Source organism: Lonchura striata, chromosome 7, assembly GCF_046129695.1.
Source record: "Lonchura striata isolate bLonStr1 chromosome 7, bLonStr1.mat, whole genome shotgun sequence".
NCBI lineage: Eukaryota > Metazoa > Chordata > Aves > Passeriformes > Estrildidae > Lonchura > Lonchura striata.
The window spans coordinates 17,223,590-17,249,973 of NC_134609.1; the positions used below are offsets into that span (position 1 = coordinate 17,223,590).

The window sequence follows — 26,384 nt, forward strand, 5'->3', positions numbered from 1 at the left end:
ATCTGTATCAGCTCCTATAGACTGTCATCTACCTGTTATGGCCTGCAGTGCTACAGTACTTTGCTCCTGTTCTAGGGCCTTCACAATTTCTGAAATTTAGATTGCCCATCTATATAATTTTGCAGGTGTCTTCAATCTTTCTTTTCCCCCTAAAGTTAGCTGCTTTGAATATTATTATACTTCTCCATGAGTTCTTAAAACTAATAACGAATGAATCCTAACCCATAAGGCTTGCAGAAATTTTCCTGACAGTGATATGAAGCAATATCCCATTATGCTCTTCTACCATTTATCTGAAGAGTTAGAACAATGTCAGAACCAATCAATCCTACATTAGGTGCAAAGAACAAACAATAAACACTAGAAATCACAATAATACATTTTACTTCAGCTAAGGAAAGACAACCAAGAAGGAAAATAAATATAACCCACAGCAAACATATTGAGACCACCTTCATTATTTGCTTTTTTGTATGCCATCTATGCTTACAGCAAAAATCACTTTTACTGACAGTTGTATAGTAGCTACTACTAGATTGAAAAGTCAAATGCAGGTATGCAAGTAATCTAAATATTTACCTTTTGCTCTATACTCCTTCATATGGATCACACAAAAGAAGGCAGCACTGAAAAACAAGAATTCTTCCAACTTCTACTTGTTTGTTCTTTTCTAGTATGAAAGCCATATTTTTCCTCAAAACACAAAATCTCTCAGACACAGAAGAAGTCATTCAAATCTGCATTAAAACAGTAAGAAATTGATTACTGAAAGTTAAATTTGGCCGACAGCTACCTTTGCTATAGCTGTGGTAAGTGGAAAATATGTATTTCTGGTAGTCAAGTTAGCTTAAAAAAACATACAGTTTAATGGCTGCAAGTCTGTTTTACGTCAGTTTTTAGCATAAGTTGTAAATTTTCTTAGACTAGGTAGAGCCTAATGATACTAATACACTATAAACACAAACTGAGTAACAGGGAGCTAGCATTTCACAAGCAATAAAAATAAATATGAGAAAAAGGAAACAAGAATATTTAGGCCACAGTCTTAACAGTCGTTGGGAGAATGACCTTTAAGAAGACAGGTACTTCATCTGTGATGAATGTTTTATTTTGTCTAGAGGGAGAAAAAAACATTACAGAAACCTAAATTATATGATAATATACACAACAGCAAATGTAGCAATTTCAGAAGAGGGTATTAAACCCCACATATGGATCAAGAAGGACAATTTTAAACTAAGGCTTGCAAACAAAAAGTCACTGAATTACAGTGATATTCACAGAACAAACACTGTTTTCCTAGGGCCTGTATCAGACCACCTGGAGAATTGTAGGAATGGAGGCTTGAAAAGTAGTACATTTGTTTACATGGAACATGATTACCTATGAATGAAGAAAGGTTATAATAATGGAGAGATATAATACAAATTATAAGGTTGGGTGAGACTTCTTCAAGGCTTAGTAATACCTGATTTGATTGCCAACATGCTACACAATGTATCAACTGTATTGAGCATGTGGAGAGTTTAATATTTAATACTATCAGTGATATAGTAAAAACATTGCTGATTAATTGCATATTCACATGAAAGGGGAAATCACCTGCACCTCAGATAAACATAAAGCAAATTCTAGCCTTTGAACAGCCTGATTAGTTGGCCAGTAATATTCTAAATTCTGTATTGTCCACATACAGTAAATTAAAGAACAAGGACTTACTCTTAGAGAGTATACTGGTATATTCTTACCCTCAGTCAAGGTAAAAGGATAACTATGTCATTATTAAAAGAACAGAGAAAATGCAATAAAATAACTACCTGCATATAACTGGATTAATACTAGAACTGGTTTCAACTAACCAAGAAAATACACAGAATAAAACAGTTCCCTTTTTTTTAGGCATGTGTGCCAGATCACTTGTCCAACACAGACGGCAGCACTTCTATATCTTTTTATAGTCACTGTAATAAAAAATTAGCAGTAACACAGGGGAATGTATGCATTTGTGTGATTAGCTCAGAGTTAAGCTAGTAATTTTTCATACAGTTACCTATTTTCAGTTAAGACATGCAGCTGGATGGCATCCTTTACATAACAAGAAAAGAAACAATGAATGGGAAAATTTGAAACACAGACTTGAAAGCACTGACTGAAGTCAACAGGAAATGTCTCTTTTGCCTCATTATCTTCTAACTGAATAATTTTATTAATTTAATTTTATTCATTCAGTATTTTTATACTGGGAACAGCCAATGGACAATCATTTTTTCATATATGTCTTGTCATGAAACTGCTATTTATTTTGGAGTGGAAATAACAATTGTAAATTATGCTTTTTTTTCAGTCCGAGGCCAGTTTGCTACAAAGATCTATTATACACAATTACAATTTGAATTTAGTCCAGAATTTTATCTATGTGGAAAAGACATGCTTCCATTAGAAGCCTAACAAGATTGTACTTAAGAGTTTCACACTTACTATCTCTCAGCTTTCAGGCCATATATAAAATACTGTTTTATTCTAAATTATTTTTTTACTTAGAAGATCACTTTCCCTCACTGTACATTTATATCACATATCCTGAAGAGGGATCTCTACACTGCTAGTTCATAAGGTTTTTTTCATGGGAGTATTTGAATAATTTCCACACTTACTCTAAATCATGCTTAGGCTCATTTAGTCTTTTAGGCAATACCTATTTTTCAGCTAGGGCAGATGAAGAAGGCAACACCAAAAACAACTGTTACCTATGTGCAATTAAAGCTTCATGGGGAAGAAATCTTAGTTGTAGGATAGACTGAGAAAGGAATTTCTCTGAAAGTCCTCTTTACTTCTGCTGTTCTATTAAAAATATATTTAAAACACTGAAAAGATACCCAAAACAGTGTATGACTGTGATTTTGGCTAGTATAAATGGACATAGAGAGGAGTCAAAGTATAAGAATACAATCTAATTTGAATAAACACTGGTGTGTCCTGGTTTTGGCTGGAAGATAGTTAATTTCTTCTCAGTACCTGGCACAGTGCTATGTTGTGGATTGTCAACATAAGAATCATGTTGGTAACACACTCATGTCTTGGTTGTTGCCAAGTAGTGTTTGTCCTGCATCAGAGATTTTCTTGTGTCTCATTCTCTGCCAGTGAGGAGGTGCAGAGGAAAACAAAAAAGCTGGGAGGGAGCATAGCCAGGACAGGTGACTTGAACTGGCCAAAAAGATATTCCACACCATAAAATGTCATTCCCAGAATATAAACTGGGGATTTATATTACCAGTTATCCAGAAGGGCCTGATTGGGCCTGGGGGCAGGGTCTGGCTTGGTTAGCAGGGGGTGAGCAATTGTATTGTGCATCACATGTTTTTCTTTTTATCATCATTACTATCATTATTTACTATCATCATTATTATTATAATTTGTTTCAGTTACTAAATTGTTCTTATTTAAACCGTCAAGTAGTACTTTTGATTCTCCTCCCCATTACACCAGGATGGGTGGAGGGGAGGAAACGGCTGCCTGGTCCTTAAACTAGGACACACCAGTGACTTTGAACAGCCGCTAAATAAGCTTACAGTGGATAAAATAGGTGTAAAGTACAGTAGGCGTGACCTCTATTGCATACCTCTGCTGCACTAGCTATGTTAGATGCATGAGGAGGTGTGATCTTTCATCAGACCACAGAAGCAGAAATGCTTGTTTTAGATTCACGTTTTAGCCGACCACCAGAGTTTTGCTGGCACAGTCTACCTTGCCCCTCCAGGGTTGTCCCTGTATATACAAGGCAAGATTTACAGGAAAAGGCAGGATTTATTAGAGCAGCTAAATATAGATCAGGCTAGCATTAGCTAAATATACACTACATTAGGCAAACAAACTCACTGTCAGGACTCAAAAAGAGTAAATTGCCTGAAACTGCATAATTCTATAGCGTACACCCCTACGTGACAACTGTGTTAAAGCTAAAGGCAGAAGTATTTCTACTGTACATTCAATTTAACAGAACGACTCCAATTCACAACCTCTTAATCCCCCAGCTGCTCCTGAAAGGGAGGAGACAGATTGTGAAGGGGCACTCACCCTGCAGTCCTTCTGTCAGACACCATGGGATGAGCCTCTCTGACGCACCGGCAATAGCAACAGGGTGGAATTCAGATTTAACAGCTCACCATTTATCTTGTCCTCTTTCTGTCCAGCTTGGTCTTCACTTTTACATGCACTAGGGACTGGAAAAAACCCAGACTGCCTCAAACTAGAATCTCATGAGGACATTTTCACAGGAGTTAACATACTGTGTTAAAATTAGGCACCCACACAGTTCTAAATCCAAACAGTTGATTGAGGTGAAAACTACCAAATGCCTTGCTCCAACCAGGATGATTTAACTTGAGAGACAGTTCCGTGTCTAAACTGAGGCCAGAAATGTGGGTGTACTTGATGTAGGCACAAATGTTTTAAACGGAGTAGCTTCAGGTAGGGGTAACAGCATCTCTATAGCAGCACAAACCTCTCTGGAAACCAGCAGATGAATGTCTACCCAAATTCCCTGACAGATTTTGTAGATTCCTGCTTGATTCCTCTGACCATATGAAACAGTGTGCTGTCACTTCTTAAAAGAAATTTTAACCAAAGCTGACTAGTTTAAAGTTACTTTTGATACCTTTTCAATTGTATCTTTGGGTACAGAAAGATGCAATTTAAGTTACCTTAGGTAACTCATCTGGCCAAGTCTTCCTACATTTTTATGATAGGATGATTCTGTGAATTTCCAGTTGTGAGATACAACCTTTTATAGAAGGCAAGAAGTGGGGAAGCTAAAATCAGTGTTTTTGGTTTTTTTTTAATCTTCTTTTCCCCCTCATAACTCTGAAAAATAAGACACAGAAAAATTAGACATGTGAAGAAAGCATATTACCAGAACTTCAACCAGCGTTTTTGTTGTTGTTTTTTTTTTGGGGGGGGGGGAGACTTTTTGGTTGGTTTGCTTTGTGGTATTTTTTGGGTTTTTTTCTGGTGTTTGTTTGTTTTGGATTTTTTTTTTTTTTTTTTTTAAATTTGGGGGCTTGTTTTTCCTAGGAAGGAATTAAAGCAACCAGCCACATCCACGATTTTCCCATATGGAAATCTACCAAGGAAAAAAAAGTCTCCCTAGAACCCCAAATCTACGGTATTATAACAGAGGTTCATCCTGATCCAGCATTTACGCCTCGTACAGCCATCCTGCGAGGCGAGTCCTGTGTCCGGCGCAGCGGGGCCGCAGAGCTCCACGGCAGGTGAGCGGCGGCCAGCGGGCTCCAAGGGCAGCACCCGAAGGAGGGAGAGCTGCCGGAGGGTGACCTCTCCCTGGGGGACGGAGGATTTTGACACCCGAAATCTCTGCCTCTCCGGACGGCACTGCACCCACTGTGCTCAAATTACGAGGCGTCTAATTACCTTTTGTCTTGGCAGACGCCGCCAGGGACGCGGAGCGCGGCCACCAGGAAGCGGGCGGGCCGCGACACGGTGCCCCGCGGGTGCAGCCGGGGCCGCCCCGCCGCCCTTCGCGCCGCAACCCCGTCCGCCTCCGCCGGGCACGGCCCCCCCGCCGCGGCGAGTGTCGCCCCGGCTCCCCGCCCAGACACCCACCCCCTCCACCGCCTCCGCCTCCTCCCAGAGGCCCCCGGCCCCCTCCCCAGCCGCAGCCCCGGCCCTCCCGGCGGCAGAGGCGGCAGCTCCCGGTACCCCCAGGTACGGGTCCCGCCAGGCCCGGGCGCGGAGGGCGGACGGGACCCCGCGGGCGCCGGGAGGGATTGGCCGGGCGGCGAAGGGAGGCGGGCGGAGAACATGGCGCCGGGGAGCGGCGCGTGCTGAGGCGAGCGGAGCCGGGCCGGGCGGCGGCGGCGGGGAAAGGCCGGTGCTGGCGGCGGGGCCGCCAGGGATATGCGGCAGCGGCTGTTCCCTGTGCTGAGCCGGGCTCTGCCGGGCGGGACGCGCCCCTGGGCCGCCCCGGCCTCGCGCTCTTTCCCTCAGGGCTGGCGGCGGAGCTCTCTCGGGTACGGTGCGAGTGGGGAGGGGCCGGGACAGGGCCGCGGGTCCCGGGGCCGTGTGACCGGGCCCGTGAGGCCGGAGAGCCCCCGCGGTGCCGTTTGAGGGACGGCTGGCGGGGGCTCCTTGTGAGTCCAGGGGAGCGCCCGCCCTGCCCCGAGTGCGGCGGGGAGCGGGGGGAGCTCGGGCCGCCGAGTGGGGCTGGCGCCGGAGCCTTCTGGGGGGCCGGTGGGCGACAGGGGGGTGGCGGGGCCGTGTGTGCCGGGGGGGCCCGAGCCCTGCCTTGTGTCCTGTTCTGCTGCCCGCGAGAGCCCGGACTAACGTGCCCCGGTGTTTGCAGCTGCACGAACCTCCTTTGACAAAGCAGGCTTGGTCATCAGCCGTGTGGCTTTCGTTGCCCGGGGGCTCGCTTTGTTCTCCTTCCCTCTCAAAAAACCTCAGTGTTACTTAACTTGCCATGTCTTCCTAAGGCATAATTATGAAAAAAAAAAAGAAAAAAGTAAAAAAAGTTTAAAGTCTTTAAGAAGAGAGTGCTAGACTGCTCTCAGTTCCCCAGACTTGATGGGAGCGGCCTCTTGACGAGTTACCTGGCAGTGGCATTGTGCGGGGCTTGTTACTGCGTTTTTGTGTTACCAGTGTCACCAGCTCCGGTGGAGAGAACGCGACTAACCTCGATCGAGGGAGGGACGGGCGGGAGGCTTGGCACCGCTCACTCGTAGGGGCAATTTAAACTGCATAACAACTCGGCAAAGTTTGTCCGGGAAGGGAGCTAGCGTCAGGGACAAAGGCTAAGTTGTTTTTGTTTTGTTTTGTTTTTTTTCTTTAATTAACGCTATATCTGTTACCTTAGTAGCCAAACCTATTTTTAATACTGCACGAGTTAGCGACGTCAAAAGTAGCATGTTTCCGGGGAAAAAAAGTGAGTTATGATGACTCATACTGTCTGCGCTCGTGTGTCAAAATTCGGATGCACTGTTACTGTTCATTATTGCTATTAATGCTTCAGAATTGTAAAGGTAATCCATAGTGTATATTCGGAGCCAATGCTTTCTCAGGCTGTAGTTTGTCCTGCTAGATTACTCCTCTTTATGCATGTGAATATATGCAGTATTTGGACTTAACTTTATGTATGTGAGTAGGCCTGTTATGTTTTCATACTGCCTACAACCATGATTTAAACATCCATTTAATTTTAATTGTGAAGTAAGATTTACATAAATGATAATGAAATGAGAGCAGTCATAGTTCTTTAATGCGATAATTTTTTTGAAATGTGAAAATTTAAAAATCTTTTTTTTCAGTTGCATGTTCCTTGTTTCCATCTCTGTGTTTTGTTTATGCTTGAACTTTTTTTTGTAACATTTTTAACCTTCATCTCTACATCAAATAGCAAGATAATTTCTCAGTTACAATTTATCTCTTTTTCATCTGATGTACAGCATTAAAATGATCTATTCTATTTAGGAAGTCCCTAGAAGGAGTCTTATTTCTATGTTTGCCTGCTTTTTTTGCTTGCTTTCTGCTTTTTTGTCTTCAGTCAGTGTAAGGCTGTGGTCTAATCCCTTGGATGAAATAGCACCTTTGGGAATTGATTGAAGTGTCAAGTACATAACTTATTTTGCACATGAATACAGAAGCAATCCCCTCCCCTGTTAGATCCAGAAGCAAGAGGGAAGGGACAAGAAGTTCATTACCTCTGGGATTTCACTGTACTGGAAGGTATTAGGCTCCTAGCTGTAAGGGTTATTGTAGAAGTCATTTACTAAAAATACAGTTAGATCACTTGAAAAATGGCATGTGGGATTGATATTTTTAATATATTAATTCAATTGTATTTGATGCTTTTATAGTAACTTTGGTGTCCAATCATCTAACACCATAGAAATCAAAAAGTTAGTAATAAAAATCTAGAGAAATTGCTTTAATCAGTTTTGTGTCTGGTTGTGTATTTGTATATGCATGATCTGTCAGGCATCTGTATGTCAACTTACAGATGCCTGTAAGTTGCTTAAATGTTCTTATCAGATAGGACTGTGTGTATATAATGTGATTTTTGATTGATCCTGTTTGAAAGTTGCTTCACTACACGTTTCTATTAAAATCTTATCTTCTGTCCCTTGTTTTTAGAATGAGTAAGAGCTATAGCTTGCCTGAACAATTGATATGGAAAAGAATGCTGTAGAGCTCAGAGTTTATTTATAATTTTAACAGTAGAACTAGAATTGTCCAAAATTGTAAAAACTCAACGACAGAATAGGTGAACAGCCAGGACTTCATTTGTTGAAACACACCGCGGACTATTGTAAACTGCTCATTGTTAGGGGTTTGTTGCTCATGTCAAAGCTCTAGTGTTAGATAAACAGCTGCTTTTAATGTGGGATTACAGTGCTTTTAATGATTCAGAATTCTGAATTCTCTCTGTTTTTGTTGCTAGATCAGATTTTCCTACTAGTTCTCTCATCTGTGAATTTCTTGTTGTTATGCAGTATAACCAAAGTTTTAGTCTCATCTTGTTTTTTGTTAGATATTTTTTTTTTAAATTCAAACCTCACAAGTTTTTCTTTTTGAGGCTATAAGACAGATGGTAGCATAAAGCATTAAGTGAGTTGGCTTTACAGAGAGTTTTGGGCAATCTGATGTGCTACTTGAACATAAAATCTATGAAATACGCATCAGAACACAGAATAAAGCACAGAGATCTTTCCTGTAGCATCCAGTTTAACATTTCCCGCTGTGTGTGCAGGGCCACATGCTACACACCAACACAGTCCTGGGGTTGCCTTCCTGAGCAAGCCCTGCAACTGTAGGGTGATGGAAGAAACATATTACGGGGAGGAAAAGAGAATGAGAACCCCTGGCCTGCAAGTATTCAATGAATAAAGCAATTTATTGAATTAAGGAGTAAATTTTTTAGGAAAATCTGTAAAATGTGCTTTGAAGCAGTTGGCCACATAGCACAGAAACTAGTCTGATCAGTCGTGTTTGCAACATGCAATTTAAAAATACTGAAAATTTTAATGCTACTATATTTTAATGACATCTAAAGATTAAAACCAGATCATTTTACTTACCCCCTTGCCCCCCACGTCTTCCAAATAATCAAATGCTTCAAAAGCCTTTTGGAATTTTGTAAACTGTTGAAGCAGAGAATTGTTAGGGAAAGATTAATTGTTCTATTTCTGGTGAATGTGGTTAGAGATTGTTTACTTTGGAGATTTGGATGAATTGTTTGGGACAATTTTTGAGGGCATAGGAAAAGTAAGCTCAAGTAATTTAGAGATAAAAAAAAGCTTGTTAGCATTTATTGCTCTGTGTAACATCAAATTGTATAAGGTCCTGCCTTTTTGTTTGACTTTTTTTACCCAGTGCTTTGGAAACTGTGGAGTGGTCCAGTGAAGGACTGTAGATTTAGGCAGTAAACTAGCTTTATGGTGTCTGATTGTATATCCCATCTCGTTTGGCCAGCACATCATTGTAATTATCAGGCCAGTTACTCAGCTGGGGCCTGGTCTCACATGTGAAAATACCAGGGCCCTTGTTTTTGCCAAGGTCACATGTGGTGTGGTCTCATTAATACTACTGGTATTTCCTGTACACCGGTGTTGCACACCAGTGTTTCTGCTTTCACGTTGGCAGTACAGCCTGTGGCAGACCAAGTTTTATTGCTGTGATCTAGAAGCTGTAGACCTGGACTCTGGGAAACAAGAGCATGGCAGGCATCTGCTCTGGCCACCATCATTAGGAGGGAATTTTCTGAGTCATTTACAGATTTGGCAAAAAGCTGTGGACTGAGGTTCTGAAAATGCTTTTATTGTAGCGAGACTTTAGAATTTCTTCAAAATTAACAACATAGCAAAACCTTATAAATATTCATCATCTTCAGACTTGCCTGATTTGGCATGATTAGTGGTTCTTAATAACTTGGGAACACTGATTAAATCATTGTGGGGCTTTGTAGTTGGACCTTTTGTTATGAAGTAGCATGCTGAATTCTTGATGAGTTTAAAAGTGATAAAACATGTTAGTTTTTTGAGCAGTTTATCTACTTACGGACTCTGTCTGCCTGTGCATGCAATCAGAATTATTTAGATCAGTATCAGGAATGTGTTGGGATATCATACATTCTCTAGCTTCATGGCAAGCAAATTCACACAAGACTCATGCTTTATGGATGTTGAATCATGAGGTATTTTAATCTCTACATGTCTAAAAAAACGATTGATGAACATGTAACCTGAAATAGTCTCCTGAAGAATCCCTTTTGGTAATGTTCAACCTGAATTGATTTAACTTTCCTGCCTACAGTTTAGTCTAAAAAAATTATTATAACATACAGGTGAATGGAAATTTTAAGAGAGTAGGTAGATTCTTGATTGTTTTACTGGTAACATAATTCTACTGCTGTCATGATCAGAAATAGGTGCAAAAGACAAAGAAGAGGGGTGCAGACCTGTGCAAGAATGCACATTTACTTGGTGGTTGCACAGCCATGAGCTTGCGACCGAAGAAGTTCATGGACTCCTCCAGAGTGCTCAGTTTGGTGCTGTCATCCTTGTAAGAGGTGAGAAAACTCTGGCTGGTAGTTCTGCAGCACCAGGCCTCCTGCCAAAGCACACAGCGCTTCTTTAACTCCACGCATTGGCAGCTGGAGAAGTCTTCATGCAAACCAAGATGAATTAGTAAACAGCATAGAGAACATGTTACCAATGGTAACTCGTGCAGGACAGAACAGAGGTTCTCACTCAACGAAGGTTTCACTTCACTCTGGTAAATGGTAAGCAATTAGTTGCATAAAAACTTCAAGCAAACGTGAATTCTAAGGCAACTGATAGAAAGCAAGCATCAAAACCTGCTGAGATGGTAACTTGCCTTTTCATCTGGAGCAGACCTGTACACTAGCACTTCAGTATGTGCATACTGTCATGACAAAAAAAAAAAACAACTTGAGAAGCACTTTGGAGTTTGTGCCTTGGGGGTCATATTTTTATTAGCTAGTCACATTCTTGCATTAAAGCAACCCTCAGGAGTTTCTGTTAATTGGTTTTCAAATATGGTCCTTTAATTGTTCAAACATTGGACTTAGATTTGACTACACAGGCTAATTTTTAATTAAAGTAACTTTGCTAAAATAACTCTGAGAGATTAAAATAATGAAGCAGAATCATATATCACTTAATCCCGCTCTGAAATACTCTGTTTGCAGGTGAAACCCAGCATCTCCAGAGAGCCTTGCTGCTTTCAAGGGACTGCCTGCCTAGAAATTATTACAAAAATGGAACCTCAAAGAATAGATTATAATTTCACTAGAAATACTGTAATTGAAAATTCAGTTTTGGTTTTAACTGATACTTTTCTTGTAAAAGTGAAGTAGTTTTGATGAGGAGGAAGAATATTTCCTATTCATTGAATAGGGATACTGTTCTCAGCTCAGACATCCCTATTCTTTTTTTCTTTCTAGCTTTGTAATCTTTCCACCTGTAATTTTTGAGCCAGTGAAAGAATTTCCACTGCTACAGTAATGCCTTGTATTGTTCCTGCTGTTTTGGTGTTATCAGATCTTTCCATGTTACTTCTCCTTTGTGAAAGGCAATATTTCTTTTGATGTTTTTGTTAGGCTATTAGCTCTGCGATAAACATAGCACCTCCTTTGTGGAAGATTTGTTTTGCTACTGACCAGCATCCTCCAGTGCTCACTGTAATGACAGTACAGCAAGTAGCTGTAGCACATGGACTTAGAATAGCTTCTGAACATGGCCTTAAGAATTAGCTACTTCTCCATAAATACAGGATTTCACCATAAGTACAGGTTTTCCTACTTTTTTCTTTTTTTGCCTGTGGTTAAAAGCAGGTCTATTGTCAAAAAGTGATTTATAGAGTTTTAGGATTCTGCTGTGAAATAATGGAGTGTGGTATTTTTATAATGCAGTTGCACTTACTTAAGAGCTGCACAGGAAAATACTCATCTGAGGAGGGAATGTTTAGTATTGGGTCTTACAAGGTTACTCCTTAAGAAAACGTAATACTATAAAAGTTCTCTCCAAAGTGAAATTTTGTCTTCTCACTTTTGTATTGTTGTAACATATCAGCAGGAGGAACAGTACATAAGCAGGAAGGTGTTGGTCTTGTCCTCTTGACGTATTTGCCTTCCAGGAGTATTACACAGCTGATCAGCCCTTGCTTTTATTTGACTTATCTGGTACTATGATTCATTTTACAGCAAAATAATCATAGGTAATCATGCAAACCCATTTGAAGTGAGGGAATGTTGTGTTCATGATGCCCACTTAAATAACAGTGAAGAAGGAGATACAAATTTCAGTCTTTGGTTTGAAGGCTTAATTACTGATGTTGTCCTTTTGAAAATGGTAGGTTTTTCCTGTACTGGAATTTCACTACCAAGCTGGAAGTAGCCTATATAGGAAGGAGGCAGAAGTAGGGCATCATAATAAAGTGAAGTGGAGGTGTGCAGCTTCACGAGACACCAGTTGAAATCTCATACGGTTTCACAGCTGTGTAGTTTGATGAATCACATTGGAAAGATGAGTCATCTGAACAAACAGTAAAGTTCTGTGACTTAGTGATGTGGTATAGAAATAACAAGGAGATATCAGATGATAAGGAAATTGTATAACATTTTAAAAAACCCTACAACTCGAGTATTTTATGGTATGTGTGTGTCTTCTGACAGGCAACTAATATCTTATTGAGATATAGGTATAGGTGTTCATCAGCAGACATGGAATCAGGAGTTTAAGGGACGTCCTTGTTCTTCTGCGTACTTAGATCTGTCAATGTAACCTGTATGCAAGTGAAAAACAATCAGGAGCAGTTTAGTTACTGATTTTCATATATGAAAAGTGTCTGCAATCACTTCAAAAATTTTACACAGTACCTTAAGTTTAGTAGAGTATTTCTTAAAACTCTGAACATGGAGGCATCTTTTAATTGTTAGCATGGCTTGTATCAGTGCTGTTGATGCAGAGAAACAGAGATGTGGTACTTGAAATAATCTCTTGTATTTCAATGATATATGCATTTTTTCAGTGGAAGAAGACCCACAGACATTCCAAGCAGGATTAGCCTGAGCACGGGATTAAACTACTGGATAAATGACATGAGAGTGTACACATTTAAATTTAAATTCAGCATTTCAGCTACTGTTTAGTGATTACATTTGGCTGCACTTTTGTTTTTTAAAGTATTTAATAGTGAGAGAACAATGTTTTACTAGTTTATATGTTTCCTTCTAAAATGCATTGAACCGCACATTTTAAAAAGTTGTTTTGTATTGTTTATAGCTTTTGGTTGGAGACATTCAGTTTCTGAATCAGTCACACTTAGTTTCTTAGCATTTCAGAATTATACCTTTAAAGAATGGTATCTTCTAGCGTCTATTAAACTAATGGTAGAAGTTTAAATAGATGAGACAATCTATTCCTATTTATCATGGCAATTCTGCAGTCTTTGTATTTTTATGGCACTATTGCAGTGTTACTGTTTCTTGCTTGAGTGTACAAATCCAGTGGTCTGTTAGTAAAATTTTGTTTACTTGACAATCAGAGTTACAACATTCATAATATAATCAACAATTCAGACACATGAAATAGTTCCTGAAGTTTGAAAATATATTTGAGCTGGCAGTATATGCTTAATTTGATTTAATTTTTATTGTAATTTGATAAAAGGTTGAAATCTATTAAGTTTGGGTTGTTTCAATTACAGTTAACGTGATACTTGAAGCATTCAATTAAGTGATCTACATCTTTATTGTGTTTCTTTGTCTTCAAGGTTTCTTTTTTGTTTTAGCAGCAATATCTTTCAGGATCTGAATTTTAGGCAAGGTCAGTGAATTGTGCTTGTAATAGAACTTCTAGTGTTGGTATTGCCCTGTATTGTCTAACATAATACTAAAAAATTAGCAAGGCTTAAGTGAAAATCATGAGAAATTTCTTCTTTTTTCTTTAAGGTTTCAGAAGGAATCAAACAACAAAATGAACAATCCAGCTATTAAGAGAATAACAAATGAAATTATCAAATCACCTGAGGATAAACGGGAATATCGTGGACTGGAATTGGCAAATGGCATTAAAGCTCTTCTCATTAGTGACCCCACCACAGATAAGTCCTCAGCAGCACTTGATGTCCACATAGGTATTCAATTCATATTGTGTTAATTACGTCATTAATAAAAATGCTTCATGTTCTGGTATCTTGATGCAAACAAACTGACAGGAGTGGTATGCAGTTGGCAGCCTAGCCTTTTATTGTAATTTATAGTTTATTTCATTCTTTGATGCATCAAGTTCAAAATTATTAGAGCTAAATGCTCTTACTGTACTCTGTTTACTCAAGTGTAGCTCAGTTAGTTGAAAGACTGCTTTTAACCATTAAGTTTTATGTTATGAAAGATCTTTTGTAAGCAGAAAAGGGGTGGGTGCAAGTGCAATTATTTCAGACAGCTCCATCTGTCATGTCAGACTTTTTTTTTCATGCTAAGTTGTTGATGTGTAGAGGCGAGAAAATGCTGTAGTGCTAGAGAAGTTGGAGAGGCACTCCCTAACTTCAGTGGTGCTTATGTGTGCAAACAGAAATATAGGAAATAGAAGGGGAAGGCAATTGCTTTGACTTTTTGGAAAAATGGAAGCCTTTTCTTATATCTGAGGTATATCTCAAGCTTGTGTAGTTCTTCAGTGGGTTGGAAAGTAAGATGTAATGTGTGCATAACCTAACACCCTCTTGCCATGTCTGTAGTTGGGAGGTCTTGCTGCTTTTCGTGTTAGGGCAGAACTAATAGAGGGACTTCTAAAACTTCTGGCCTTTTTTGTTATGGGGATGGCTGTCTCAGATCATTACCTTGTTCAGAACATTCCAAATGTGGTTTTGTTTGGGTTCTGTGACAGTGATAGCCAATTGCAGCATATGGTTCCTGCACACGTGCTGGACGAGATGGATCTGTTGCCTTCATCTCCACTCTCGCACTGCACATTGCTGCCACTCTCAAACTTCTGCCTTTCTGTTTTCCATTCTTCCATATCATTGTTGTCTTTTAATCTGTTTGCCTTCACACCTACTAGCTGGTCATCCATAGCTGCTTGTGTTCAGGCAATTACAGGTTATCATTCATCCTATAAACCACAGGATAAATACCTCTTTAATTATGGTTGGCAATTGCTGCCTCTTAGCACAATGCATTTATTAAAGTCAAGGTATAGATTTCAGAACAGTGTGATTTGCCAGGTCTTTACAGATTATGAGTCATGGACTTCAATTGAAGATCATCTATATAAGGAAGTGCAAGCTGATCTGGAGAGGCAATTTGAGACACTGATCAGTTCATTTACTAATTCTAAATTTTAATTTTTTTTTTTTAAGATTAATTTTAGTTGACTGTAGTTGTACAAGTGTCTTCTTACAGCCACAGAATTGATATAATTGCCTGAAGCAACATACTATACTATAGAGTACTTTAAAAGACTTAATGTTTTAGTATTACTTTTTATGAATGGCTACATGAAATTTTTCCTCTTGCAGGATCCTTGTCTGATCCCCCCAACATTGCTGGGCTTAGTCATTTTTGTGAGCATATGTTATTCCTGGGAACCAAGAAATATCCAAAAGAGAATGAGTACAGCCAATTTCTAAGTGAGCATGCTGGGAGCTCAAATGCTTTCACGAGTGGTGAACATACCAACTATTACTTTGATGTGTCACATGAACATCTAGAAGGTGCACTGGACAGGTAATTTTAGTATTTAAATTTTTGTTACAGAGGTTCTATTTGAATTTATTACTGTAAAAATTTTTTTATAGTTCTATCATTATATTAAAAAGAAGATTAAAACCCTCTTTTGTTAAAATTGATAACCCGATATTTTTCAGTTTGAAAGTCTTACTCAGATTTTTTTTCATCTAGGAGAGTTTTTCATCGAGGCAGAATTTTTGAAATTCAGATGTTGTGTTTACACAACACAAGGGCACAGAGTATGATCATGAATTTGCACATTGTGCAAATACTGGGATGGTGCAATCAAGTTCTGTGCTTCCCATGGGATCCTTGTTGATAGCAAAACAAGGGTGAAGTCTAGAAATATTTAAGGATGCTCTTAGTAGAGGGGACTTGCTGAAATCTCAGTGTTTTGTAGGAGGGGACAGAAATTGAAAGGTATGTAGTCAGTGAGGTAGAGTGAGTTTTCTCTTTGGCTTCTCCCCGGATGTCTGAGAAAACTTACTTGATTGGTGAAATTAAGAGCCACTTGCTCTAAACCTCAGGATAGGAAAAATTTTCACAGTGGGAACTGTGATGTAAGGCCATTTATTCTTGTACTACCTTATACGATGAACATGTCTGCATTTGTCAAAAAATAAATTGAGAAATAAGGGTACTAAATCAGTGTCAAAACTGTTAAAGAATTCATAAGTTCTGCATTAAAAAATCAGCTGTTTTCAGGAGGAACCAAGCTTTTCTGTTACAATTTATGTACAGTACTCTTGACTTGAACTAAATTTTTTCCCTTTAGATTTGCCCAGTTTTTCCTGTGCCCCCTGTTTGACGAAAGTTGCAAAGATAGGGAAGTGAATGCTGTTGATTCTGAGCATGAGAAGAATCTGATGAATGATGCCTGGAGGTTGTTTCAATTGGAGAAGGCCACTGGAAACCCCAACCATCCCTTCAGTAAATTTGGAACAGGTTTGTCAGAATATAATTAACCAGTGGCATTTTGTGTAACATACATAGTGTTATTGTTTATCTAAAATGCTAAAGACAGACAATAACAATTCTTATTTACCCTCTCCATACATGTTTATTATGGTGCTTTATGGCGTTTTTCACATCATAGACCAAACAGAGGTAGACAATAGCATAGGAAAAAGAGTGATCCAAGACTTTGAGTACAGTGATGAACCAATCTTTATGATTTGGATAATTACTGCAGTGAGTGCTGTTTTCCAATTACTGGATTTGTCATCATTTGGTACTGTTAAGTCTTTGTGTGTAACAAAGTGAACAAATTGTGTTTAAATTGTTGCTAACGACATGCTTTTTGTCATTTAATATTCCATTTAGACTAGATGACAATGACTAGGTCAAATCAGAAAGATCAGCAAAATACTGTGAAAATTACTGAGTAGGAATATAGAAACAAAAATCTGAACCATAGAACGCAACAGTAGGAGACTGATGGATAAAATGATCTTGGACAAATCCCAATCCTATGGCTGTATTTTTTTTTTTTTTTTGTTCAGGCTTAATTATTCTCTGAATGCTTAGTAACAATTTAAATAAACATTGCTAAACCTCAATTCAAAAAGCGTTAAATTTAAGATACCATAGTTCTGGACAAAACCACAAATGTTTGATGCTTTGGTAGAAGTTTAAATGTTGGGTGTTTTTTTTGATAGGCATTATTTTCTACATGAATTTATTTTTGAAACCTTTGAAGTAACAGGACTGCACTGTTTAATCATTTAATATAATGTGTGCAAAAAAAAACAAACTGTGTTGTGGATGGGTCAGTTTGCTTTATGAATAATTGATTCAAATATTGGGTACTGTAGGAGGATGGGAGAAAAAATGATGGGTTTTAAGGCAGTGGTTTCATCCTCTGTCTCTCAAAAGACAAGATGTACCTTTACATTTGTTGATGGAGAGCATATTTATGGGTCTGGTAGCCACTTGCCACAGGAGCAGGTATTGCTCTGTTGACCAGTGAAGAGATGCTCTGTATAAAACTATAACTCCATTCTCCAAATAGGTAAATTTTAAAATAAAGCCTTGGGAGCTGTGCATTAGTAGATAAGTATTAAAAGTACATTGTGTAATCTCTGCTACTGAAGACATCATTTAATTTTTATGTAGCACAGAGGAAAAATAACAGGAAATTGCAGAAATAGTTTTGTACAGTTTAAGAAGGTTGTGTAGCTCACACAAGTGAAATGTTTTCTTGTGGAGAATACCAAAATGTGTTCAAATTCAACAGTAATAGTAATACTACTTTTTCCTTAGATTAGGTTCTGATTCTGAAATTAAATTACAGCACATAGCCTTCCAGTGGGTATGACTTGGCAGAAGTAGAGTTCAGCTTTGATGGTTTTTATTTATCCAATGAGATGACAACTCTGATGCATTCGGCATCCTTATTATTTCCTTTTGATCAGCTGAGATGTTTTTAATCTAGCAGAGTGTGGGAATTACTCCACTTGATGCTTCAGGTTACTCCTCATTGCTGTGCACCCTGTTTGGTCAACAAATCTTCTATTTTTCTTTGTCCGTAGAAAGGATGGACAAATGCACCTTCCCATTTTCTTTTTAAGGGTGTGCATTTTTTCCCAGATATCCTTCACTGATCTCCCTGAATTAATGCTTGTGATGGTGATTCTTCTCCAGCATTACACTCAGTGTCAAGTAATTTTCCAGGCACTTCTGCACCAGCTAGTGTCCATTTTCCTACAGCTGCAGGTTGCTTCCTAATGTCCTTCAGTACTGTAACAGCACAGTTACTAACTGAAACGTTAACTATGTTATTTTATTTTATCTTATGAATTGATGCTGTGGGAGTAAACAGAGTAGGGTGTCTAGAGCTTCACCATTTGTCTGCATATAGTGAGGAATATAGACAAAATATTTAAAACATAAGTCAGTATTGAGCCAGTTTCCTTATTATGCATATTATTTTTAAAATAAATATCCATCCAAAGGAAAGCATACTGATTATATATTTCTTTTTGATCTGTAAGTTCATAACATTAAATTTGTTAAACATCACATATTGTTATTTTTTTATGTTACAGGGAACAAATTCACTCTGGAAACTAGACCAACCCAAGAAGGAATAGATGTAAGGCAAGAGTTACTGAAGTTCCATTCTACTTATTATTCATCAAATTTAATGGCCATTTGTGTATTAGGAAGAGGTGAGTTTGTTCTCTTGGTTGAGTAAGACTTTACTTACATACTTGAAAAAAAAAATGGGGGTTCCAACTGCTTAGAACCTTCCACAGCTGAGATGATATTTTAGGTAGGTTTGCCAAAAGCTTAATAGCACACACAGTTTTCAACACACTGTTTGCTTTTTGAAAACGCACTGGCAGACTAGTATTTGTTTGGTGTTTCTCAGTAATATTTTGATGGTGAGTACAAATGGAAGAAAGTGAGCTTTTTATCTGAGCAAGAGCAAGTTCACTGAGGAATTTTACATGGAAACTTTTTCAGTAAGAATCACATTGGCAACTGTAAATCTGTACTAAAGAAAACTGTCCCTGCAAGATTAAATGAATGTTTATTTTGCTGATATGCATAAAAATTGGTGGCTTTTAATAGAATAACATGCAGTTCACAAAATTTTAATATGTAGTGAACCCTCTTCATTTACATTGTTTGTTAGTTTTTTTCTCTGGCACAGTTCCGGTACTGTAGTGTAGGCGCATGCATATATTGGGCAGGAAAGGTTTTACTTTCTCAGTCTAACTGGGATTGTTTGGATAACAAGGTAACTGCCTTTAGAAATCTTTCAAGGATTAGTTATACTTTGAGATGTCCAAGCAATTGATGTTTTGTTTCTTCCAATGCCCACCCTTGGAAGTCTTCCACTAATAAATTGCAAGAAGAATCTTTTTTATCTTATGCTCACTGTGGGAAGTGCTCCAAAATGCCTTTCTTGAGGCAGAAAGCAGTTTTGGAGGCAGAATTTCAACAGAAATGGTCTAGGTCAGTTTAGGTGACTTAATGCACATCATCGTATTCTTTCTGCAAAAGGTCTTCTCTCATTTTGCAAAGTACTGCACTCACAGACTGAAATTAGAATGGATGGAAAATAAGAAGTGCTTGAACAGGTCACGTGTGTGTGTTTTGGGTGCTAAGGACAGACCTGGCTCACAGTGTACTTGAAGTACTGGACATGAGCTGAGGCTTAAGAAAATTCAAGTTTTGTCGAAGCTACATTCCCTCTAGAAAATTTTCAGGTGTAATTCTATGTCCCTTAAACTTTTGGGAATGTTTATTTTCGTAGGTGTTCAATATCTGATGTATCTTTCAGTTGTAGCTTGGTTTAATCTATAAAATAGCAAAATGTAAAGTTACATTTTCAATTACAGGATTTATTTTATTAATGATTGAATCCTTCCTTTAATAAGCATGGTGCTTCTTGCATGTTACAGTTCAACATTTAAATATGAATATTTGTTTTCTTTCTGAAATTAAAAATCATAACACCATTAAAACTACTTTTCTGTATAATTCATTACTCTCCCAAAAAATATTAAAAAAAAAAGTTTGTTGGAGTCCTTATAGAATAACTGTGTTTTTCCTAATGTTTCTTTATTCTAGAATCCTTGGATGAGCTGACTTGCTTAGTGGTAAAGTTATTTTCAGAAGTAGAGAATAAAAATGTCCCTATACCAGAGTTTCCTGAACATCCTTTCCAAGAGGAGCATCTCCGGGTATGTATAGAGATACGTCTTCCACCTAAAGTTTATATTTTAAATGTTGTTTTTTATGTTTCAGTGATACATTGTGCATCTCACTACTCTTTTATCAATGTCCCTGTTAAATTCCATATTTCTTTAATGATTTTCCTCCCACTTTTCCATGCTGAATATAGTTTTGTATAGTTTATAGTAAAGGTCGCACTTGTAAACAACTGTGAGATAATTTTCTTTGTTTTTATAATGAATAGCTGAAGTGTTGCCCTAAGTTTTGGGTACTTTTGAGATTTGGGAGATGTATTTGTAATGTGTGTGTGTGTGAAGGGAACATGATACATGCTCGTGAGATGAATACAGTAAATGAGTTTCCTTTTGTTTATGGGTCTCCTTGCCTGTTTCTCTCCTCAGCAACTTTATAAAGTGGTACCCATTAAGGATATTAGAAATCTTTATGTCACATTTCCTATACCAGACCTTCAGAAGTACTATAAATCAAACCCTGGCCATTACCTTGGCCATCTGATTGGGCATGAAGGCCCGGGGAGTCTTCTTTCAGAGCTTAAAGCCAAAGGTATGTCCTTCAAGGCTAAAGAATTGAAAATTAATTAATCACTCAGTTTTTTAAATTTTAACTATGTCTCACTTAAAATAGACCTCTATATGTTAAAGCCTTTATCTATTTGAGTAATTTAAACTCTAAGTCATTGTGTGCTTTATTTTTGTTTCTGCAGCAGGTAGGAATAAATAGGTAACAGTCACTCAGGCTGCTGAGGCTATTATTTCTTTGATTCCCCTTTATGAGCTTTCTTTAGAGAGTTACTTGAACTTCAACATAATGTTCTTGTCTCTATTGTGTCACTAACTTTGAGGTTACTGTTAGGTTCCTTAATGAAATTACCCAATAAGCAAACGGTCCTGAGTTTGTCACATCACTCCGAGTACAGAATCAGATGGAGCTTACTTGGGTTATGTTTAACTTGCACTGTTGCTGTAGACATTAATGAAGTAAAGGAAAACATGTAAATTAATCGAAATGGGTTTTAATGTTGCTGAAGCATGCAAAAAGTTACATAAATTGTTATATATAAATTGTTTATGTAATAAAGTTTCTTTTTAATGACATAGGATGGGTAAATACTCTTGTTGGAGGCCAGAAGGAAGGTGCTAGAGGTTTCATGTTTTTCATCATTAATGTGGACTTGACAGAAGAAGGACTTTGTAAGTGAAACACTGTGTATACTCCATGTTATTGCTGATGTAATGGTTTTTGTGTTTGTATCTGAAGAGACTAAGCTATTGTTATTATAGCTTGAAAGCCAGTTTATTTTAATTAATTTGTTTATTGAACAGGTTATTTTATAACTCTGTGTTTAGTTCCACTAAGTATGCTAACACACTTCCCCTAACAAAAGAAATCAATTTATTTAAGATTATATTAAATTAGTTAATTAAATACTTTAAACAAACTTTTTTAAAGAAGAAAAGCTGTTAATACCTCTGTGTGCTACTTATTCATACTATTTAGACCCTATTTAGACCTCTACTATTAAAGAGTTAAATTATATTGTAAATCAATATTTTCACATAAAGACATGTTCAGTGCAGTTCTTGGAATTAGCTGGGAACATAAATACTTACCTTAAATTCATGTTCAAAAAAAGCAAGTTTAACTTTGTTGGTGGGATTGCAGATGTATCAAAGTGTAATTAAAAATAAAACTATATTTGTGGTCACTAAATTTCTTCTCTGTGCAGAACTGAGTGAATTATTAAATATTTTTTTCTTTTCAGTGCATGTTGAAGATATTATTTTGCACATGTTTCAATATATTCAAAAACTACGGACAGAAGGACCTCAAGAATGGGTTTTCCAAGAGTGCAAAGTAAGTAATTGGGGCTGTACCATATCTACCATATGTGGTGGTAATTTTTTTACAAACTTTTTTTATTATTAGATTATTTGACATTGTAACTAGCATTCAATAATCACATGGTAATTAAGTTTATTAATTTTTAAGGTGCAACATGACACAAATGACAAGTACATTCAGAATACGTTGTCTTAACATAGGTGTGGAATGCTCTTATAGAGCTGGAAGTTACAATGGCGTAAGGCAGGTGGAGAAAGAAGGGCTTGCTCTGTTCAAAAGGTTTTTTCATAACTTTGCATAGTCTTCACTGGAGAAGGGTGGAAATATTTACTGCAAGGAGTAACATGGAACTGGAAGTTGAAATGGTTGCTATTCTATCCCTGCCTTCTTTCATGTGTCAAATTGTATAGTTGAGATTGTAAAGGCAATAGGACATTGAATCTTCTGTTTGTTCCCCTCATATTTTTGAAAAGTCAACTAAAGGCTTTTCATAAAGTACTTTGGCAGTACATGTCAATCTTTGCTGAACTGTTCATGCTGCTTACAAGTCTGGATAGTTCTGTGTGCACAGAGCAAAAAATGTAGTGTCCTATTAGATAGCACTGCTCTTCTCAGTGTCAGTGTGAAACAAACCCAGTTGTGTATATATATATATATATTTATAGTCTCTCTGGTTCAGCACATATGCTTGGGTAAGGATTTCTTTTCCCATCTCAGCTTTGTTTGATCCAAACTGTTGAGTCTCTCTGAAAATAGGAACTCTGCAGCTGGATTAGCTTTGTTTCATACACTTGGATGCTATATACCTCTGAAAGTAGTCCCAGGTCTTGTTATGCTCTGTTAAAAGTCCCAATGGATTTGTTTCACTGACAGAGTAAGCAAATACAAGGTTTGGAAAAGGTAGTTCTATCCTTCTGTCTCATCCCTGTGCCTTTCCCTTCCTTTGCTTCTCTCAGTCCCAGGTCTCCTGAGGCTCTGGGGTGAGTCAGAGAGCTGACTAACCTTTGAAAAGAAACTTTGAGTTTACTTTCAGCTGAATTGTCGAATTGCTTAGTCTCTCTGCATGGTTTCATGGAAGGATGGACTATCCTTTTCACTGGCTTTAAAGTCTTAGATCTCTAATTCACCCTTGCCATTATATCCAAAGAATTATGTGTTCTATTTCTCTGGCTGAGACAGCAAAAAAACCCCACACTCTTTCTGTCTCTAAACTTACTCTTGGCTGACTGAACAAAAGGAAGAGAAAGAGAAGAGAGAGAGAGGCTTCAGTTCATTAATATATGACAAACATTGCACTGGAACACTGTGTACTGGTTGGATCAGAGTTGGTGGGTTTTCAAATTATCAGGAAATTTAAAAATATGAGAGCTGAAGCAGATATCTTAATATGAAAAGGACTTACAAGACTTGTGTAATGTTTCACATTATGAGACTATCACAAATTGCTTGTGAGTTTGATGCAACTTGAATATTACTGAAAACTTATGTTAGATACTTGTCTGTTATAGCATGGATACAGCAAAAGTACTACCTTTTCTTTCATTATAAAAAGGAATTATGTAGCCAGTAATTATTCTTAAAATAGCCTTTAATTTATGATCTTTAATCATTCATACATTGTTTTCTAGGATCTAAATGCTGTGGCATTCAGATTTAAAGATAAGGAGCGACCACGAGGTTACACATCAAAGCTTGGAGGAATGTTGCATGTAAGTGGAGGGGGTCGTTTTTGTTTCGTTGCTGTTTTTTCTAATAATAATTTAAGCAGTGTGTTTGATTATGTACTTAATAAATGCAGACATCTGTGAAGGTCCTTTGCACTTCTTGTATGGTGCATAGGCCTTTGTTTTGGCAGTCAATAAGTCACAATCTGTTCACTCTACCATTTTATACTTCTGTACTTGGTAGAACTGATTATACAGTAACAGGAGGTGCTATTTGATCTGTTTCAGTGTTTCTAAAGACATATGTACTTTGCCATTGCATTTGCCTGGTAGCTAAATGTTCTCTAGAGAAATATTAGACAAAGAATATTTTAACATAAATGCTGTTCCTTAGTTTACAGTGTTGAAATACTGCAGTAAGCAGAAATGTTCGTATTAAAATTGCAAATTACAAATGCTTGACTTCACAGATGTGATTGCATATTGGTGCTGCAAGAATCATGTAGCTTTTACTTCTTGCAGAATTCCCTTATTTTGTGCTAGTGGACGACTTAGGGGGTTTGAGGTATATTTTGTCTAGTGAAATCATGCAACTTTTATTCGATGCAGCCATTCTTCATTGCATAGCTAATGTCTGCATCTATTCAGAGAAATTTTTGGTTTCTTTGCAGGAATTACTCTTATTGGTTGTAGACCTTTAATTTGTAAAGTCTAAAATAGTGATGTTTAATTTTCAGATTTTCTGTGTTCTAAAAAGCATTAGACTTGGCTGAAAACATGTAAATGGGTATTTAAAGAGCTCCTGCATGGCATGCTGTCTCTTGCTTCTGTTCTGTCCAATGCCTAAAATCTCTAACAAATGGACTTCTGACTTCTGAAACACTCTTTCAGTATTTGTTGGATTATTTCCGATTACAATTGCTGTCTCCAAAAATCAGGCCAGGAAGTTACCAGCAGTGCTCCAAAGAGCAGGGTATTGAATCAGGACAATTTGTTTTTAAACTGTCTTTCCTTTGCTTTGCTTTGCAGTGTGAATGGTAATTTTTGTTCTGGTTTAGTAGTTAAATAACTATCAAATTCTGAATCTTCAGCAGTCACACTTGCATTTTTAATAACACAGGTTTGGTTCATTGTCCTTGATCTCCACCCCCCCACTACCCTTTCTCTTTTCCAGAATCCTTTTTGTGACTTACTCTCTGTTCTGGAAGTCATTACACTGTAATTTTTTGTATAATATATAGAATTCAGAAAGCCATTTCATATTAATACTGGTATGGCAAAGTGCCAGAACTCAGCATTTATCACCTGGTAATTTTCCCTTGGTAAACAGGTGTTTATCGAGAAAATTTTCCTGTCAACCACATTAATAATTTTCAGATGAGTTTTAGCTTTTTTTTCCTTCTTAAGTTGCCATGTACCTTAAGAGATTTTCAGTTTGACCCTAAATAAAAAATGTTAGAATTAAATGTGTAAATTTTTATTACACTTTTAGATATTGAAATATAATTTGCTTTAAATTATTGTAAATAAGAATTGAACTGTTCAAGACTCCTAAAAACACCTGTTTTTTTGTTTCTTTGTTTTATTTTGCTTGTTTATGTTTTGTTTTCCCCAAATGCACTCTTGTGAGTACTTGGTTTTCTTTTATGTTCAGAAATATCCTGCAGGGGTCAGCATTTACCTTGTTATTTTTACTTTAATCAAAATAATATTTAAATGTGGGTGAGTTTTATATTGAGACATTAAATATTCTAAAAGAGAAGAATAAATACAAATTATGTAAAATTGCCTAATACCTGAGAAATATGATTGCACAGTTGGAATGCTACTTCCTCTTGTTTAGTTTTGAGGGAGATGTTAAAACATCCCACACATTCCTAATTTGAAATTACCAAGGTAATACAACTTTAGTGACCAGAAGTGTTTGCTTTTGTTTCCTCTACTGAACCATAGCTTTTTCATGCTTAGTTTTGTTAAATTTGTCTACATATTCCTCTGCTTTGTTTTTTAGTATTATCCTATAGAAGAAGTATTGGCTGCTGAATATTTGCTTGAAGAATTCAGGCCTGATTTAATAGAGATGGTACTGGATAAATTGAGACCAGAAAATGTTCGGTAAGTTAAACTGTATTGTAACACAAACATCATAAGAAAGCAGATGAACTAATGGAAACACAAAATCTTAGGTGTCTCTTGCAGCTCGAAAGTAAATGTGATTGAAAAATCTTTACTATGTTTCTTTATATGAGAAGGTCTTAGATATATGTTCATTTATTTTCAAAGCTTGATGTATTTCAAATAATTATTGGATACAGTCAGATAAACTTGAATTATGAACTGTATTTAAAAATGTCATGGGGTTCTGATGTTTCTGGGGATATGTAAGTAATGATAGAATAAATGGAGTTGCC

General features: G+C 37.4%; 1 protein-coding gene across 6 annotated transcripts in view; it reads left to right on the plus strand.

Moving 5' to 3' along the window:
* The first annotated feature begins 5,203 nt into the window (after positions 1-5,203).
* IDE (insulin degrading enzyme) overlaps positions 5,204-26,384 on the plus strand; it is a 55,979-nt gene continuing 34,798 nt past the window's right edge. The window contains exons 1-11 of one of the 6 annotated variants that reach the window (XM_021536486.3): positions 5,204-5,267; positions 13,985-14,169; positions 15,550-15,757; positions 16,536-16,705; positions 18,808-18,930; positions 20,342-20,454; positions 20,848-21,010; positions 21,565-21,657; positions 22,230-22,321; positions 23,938-24,018; positions 25,985-26,088. In XM_021536486.3, the coding sequence (XP_021392161.1) occupies positions 14,010-14,169; positions 15,550-15,757; positions 16,536-16,705; positions 18,808-18,930; positions 20,342-20,454; positions 20,848-21,010; positions 21,565-21,657; positions 22,230-22,321; positions 23,938-24,018; positions 25,985-26,088 (1,307 nt within the window). In that variant the 5' untranslated portion in view covers positions 5,204-5,267; positions 13,985-14,009. Of the gene's footprint in view, positions 5,268-5,633; positions 5,722-5,878; positions 6,027-7,657; positions 7,738-13,657; positions 13,860-13,984; positions 14,170-15,549; positions 15,758-16,535; positions 16,706-18,807; positions 18,931-20,341; positions 20,455-20,847; positions 21,011-21,564; positions 21,658-22,229; positions 22,322-23,937; positions 24,019-25,984; positions 26,089-26,384 lie in introns of those variants that run through there. The other 5 variants (XM_021536483.2, XM_021536480.3, XM_021536479.3 and 2 more) reach the window with 5 other exon arrangements.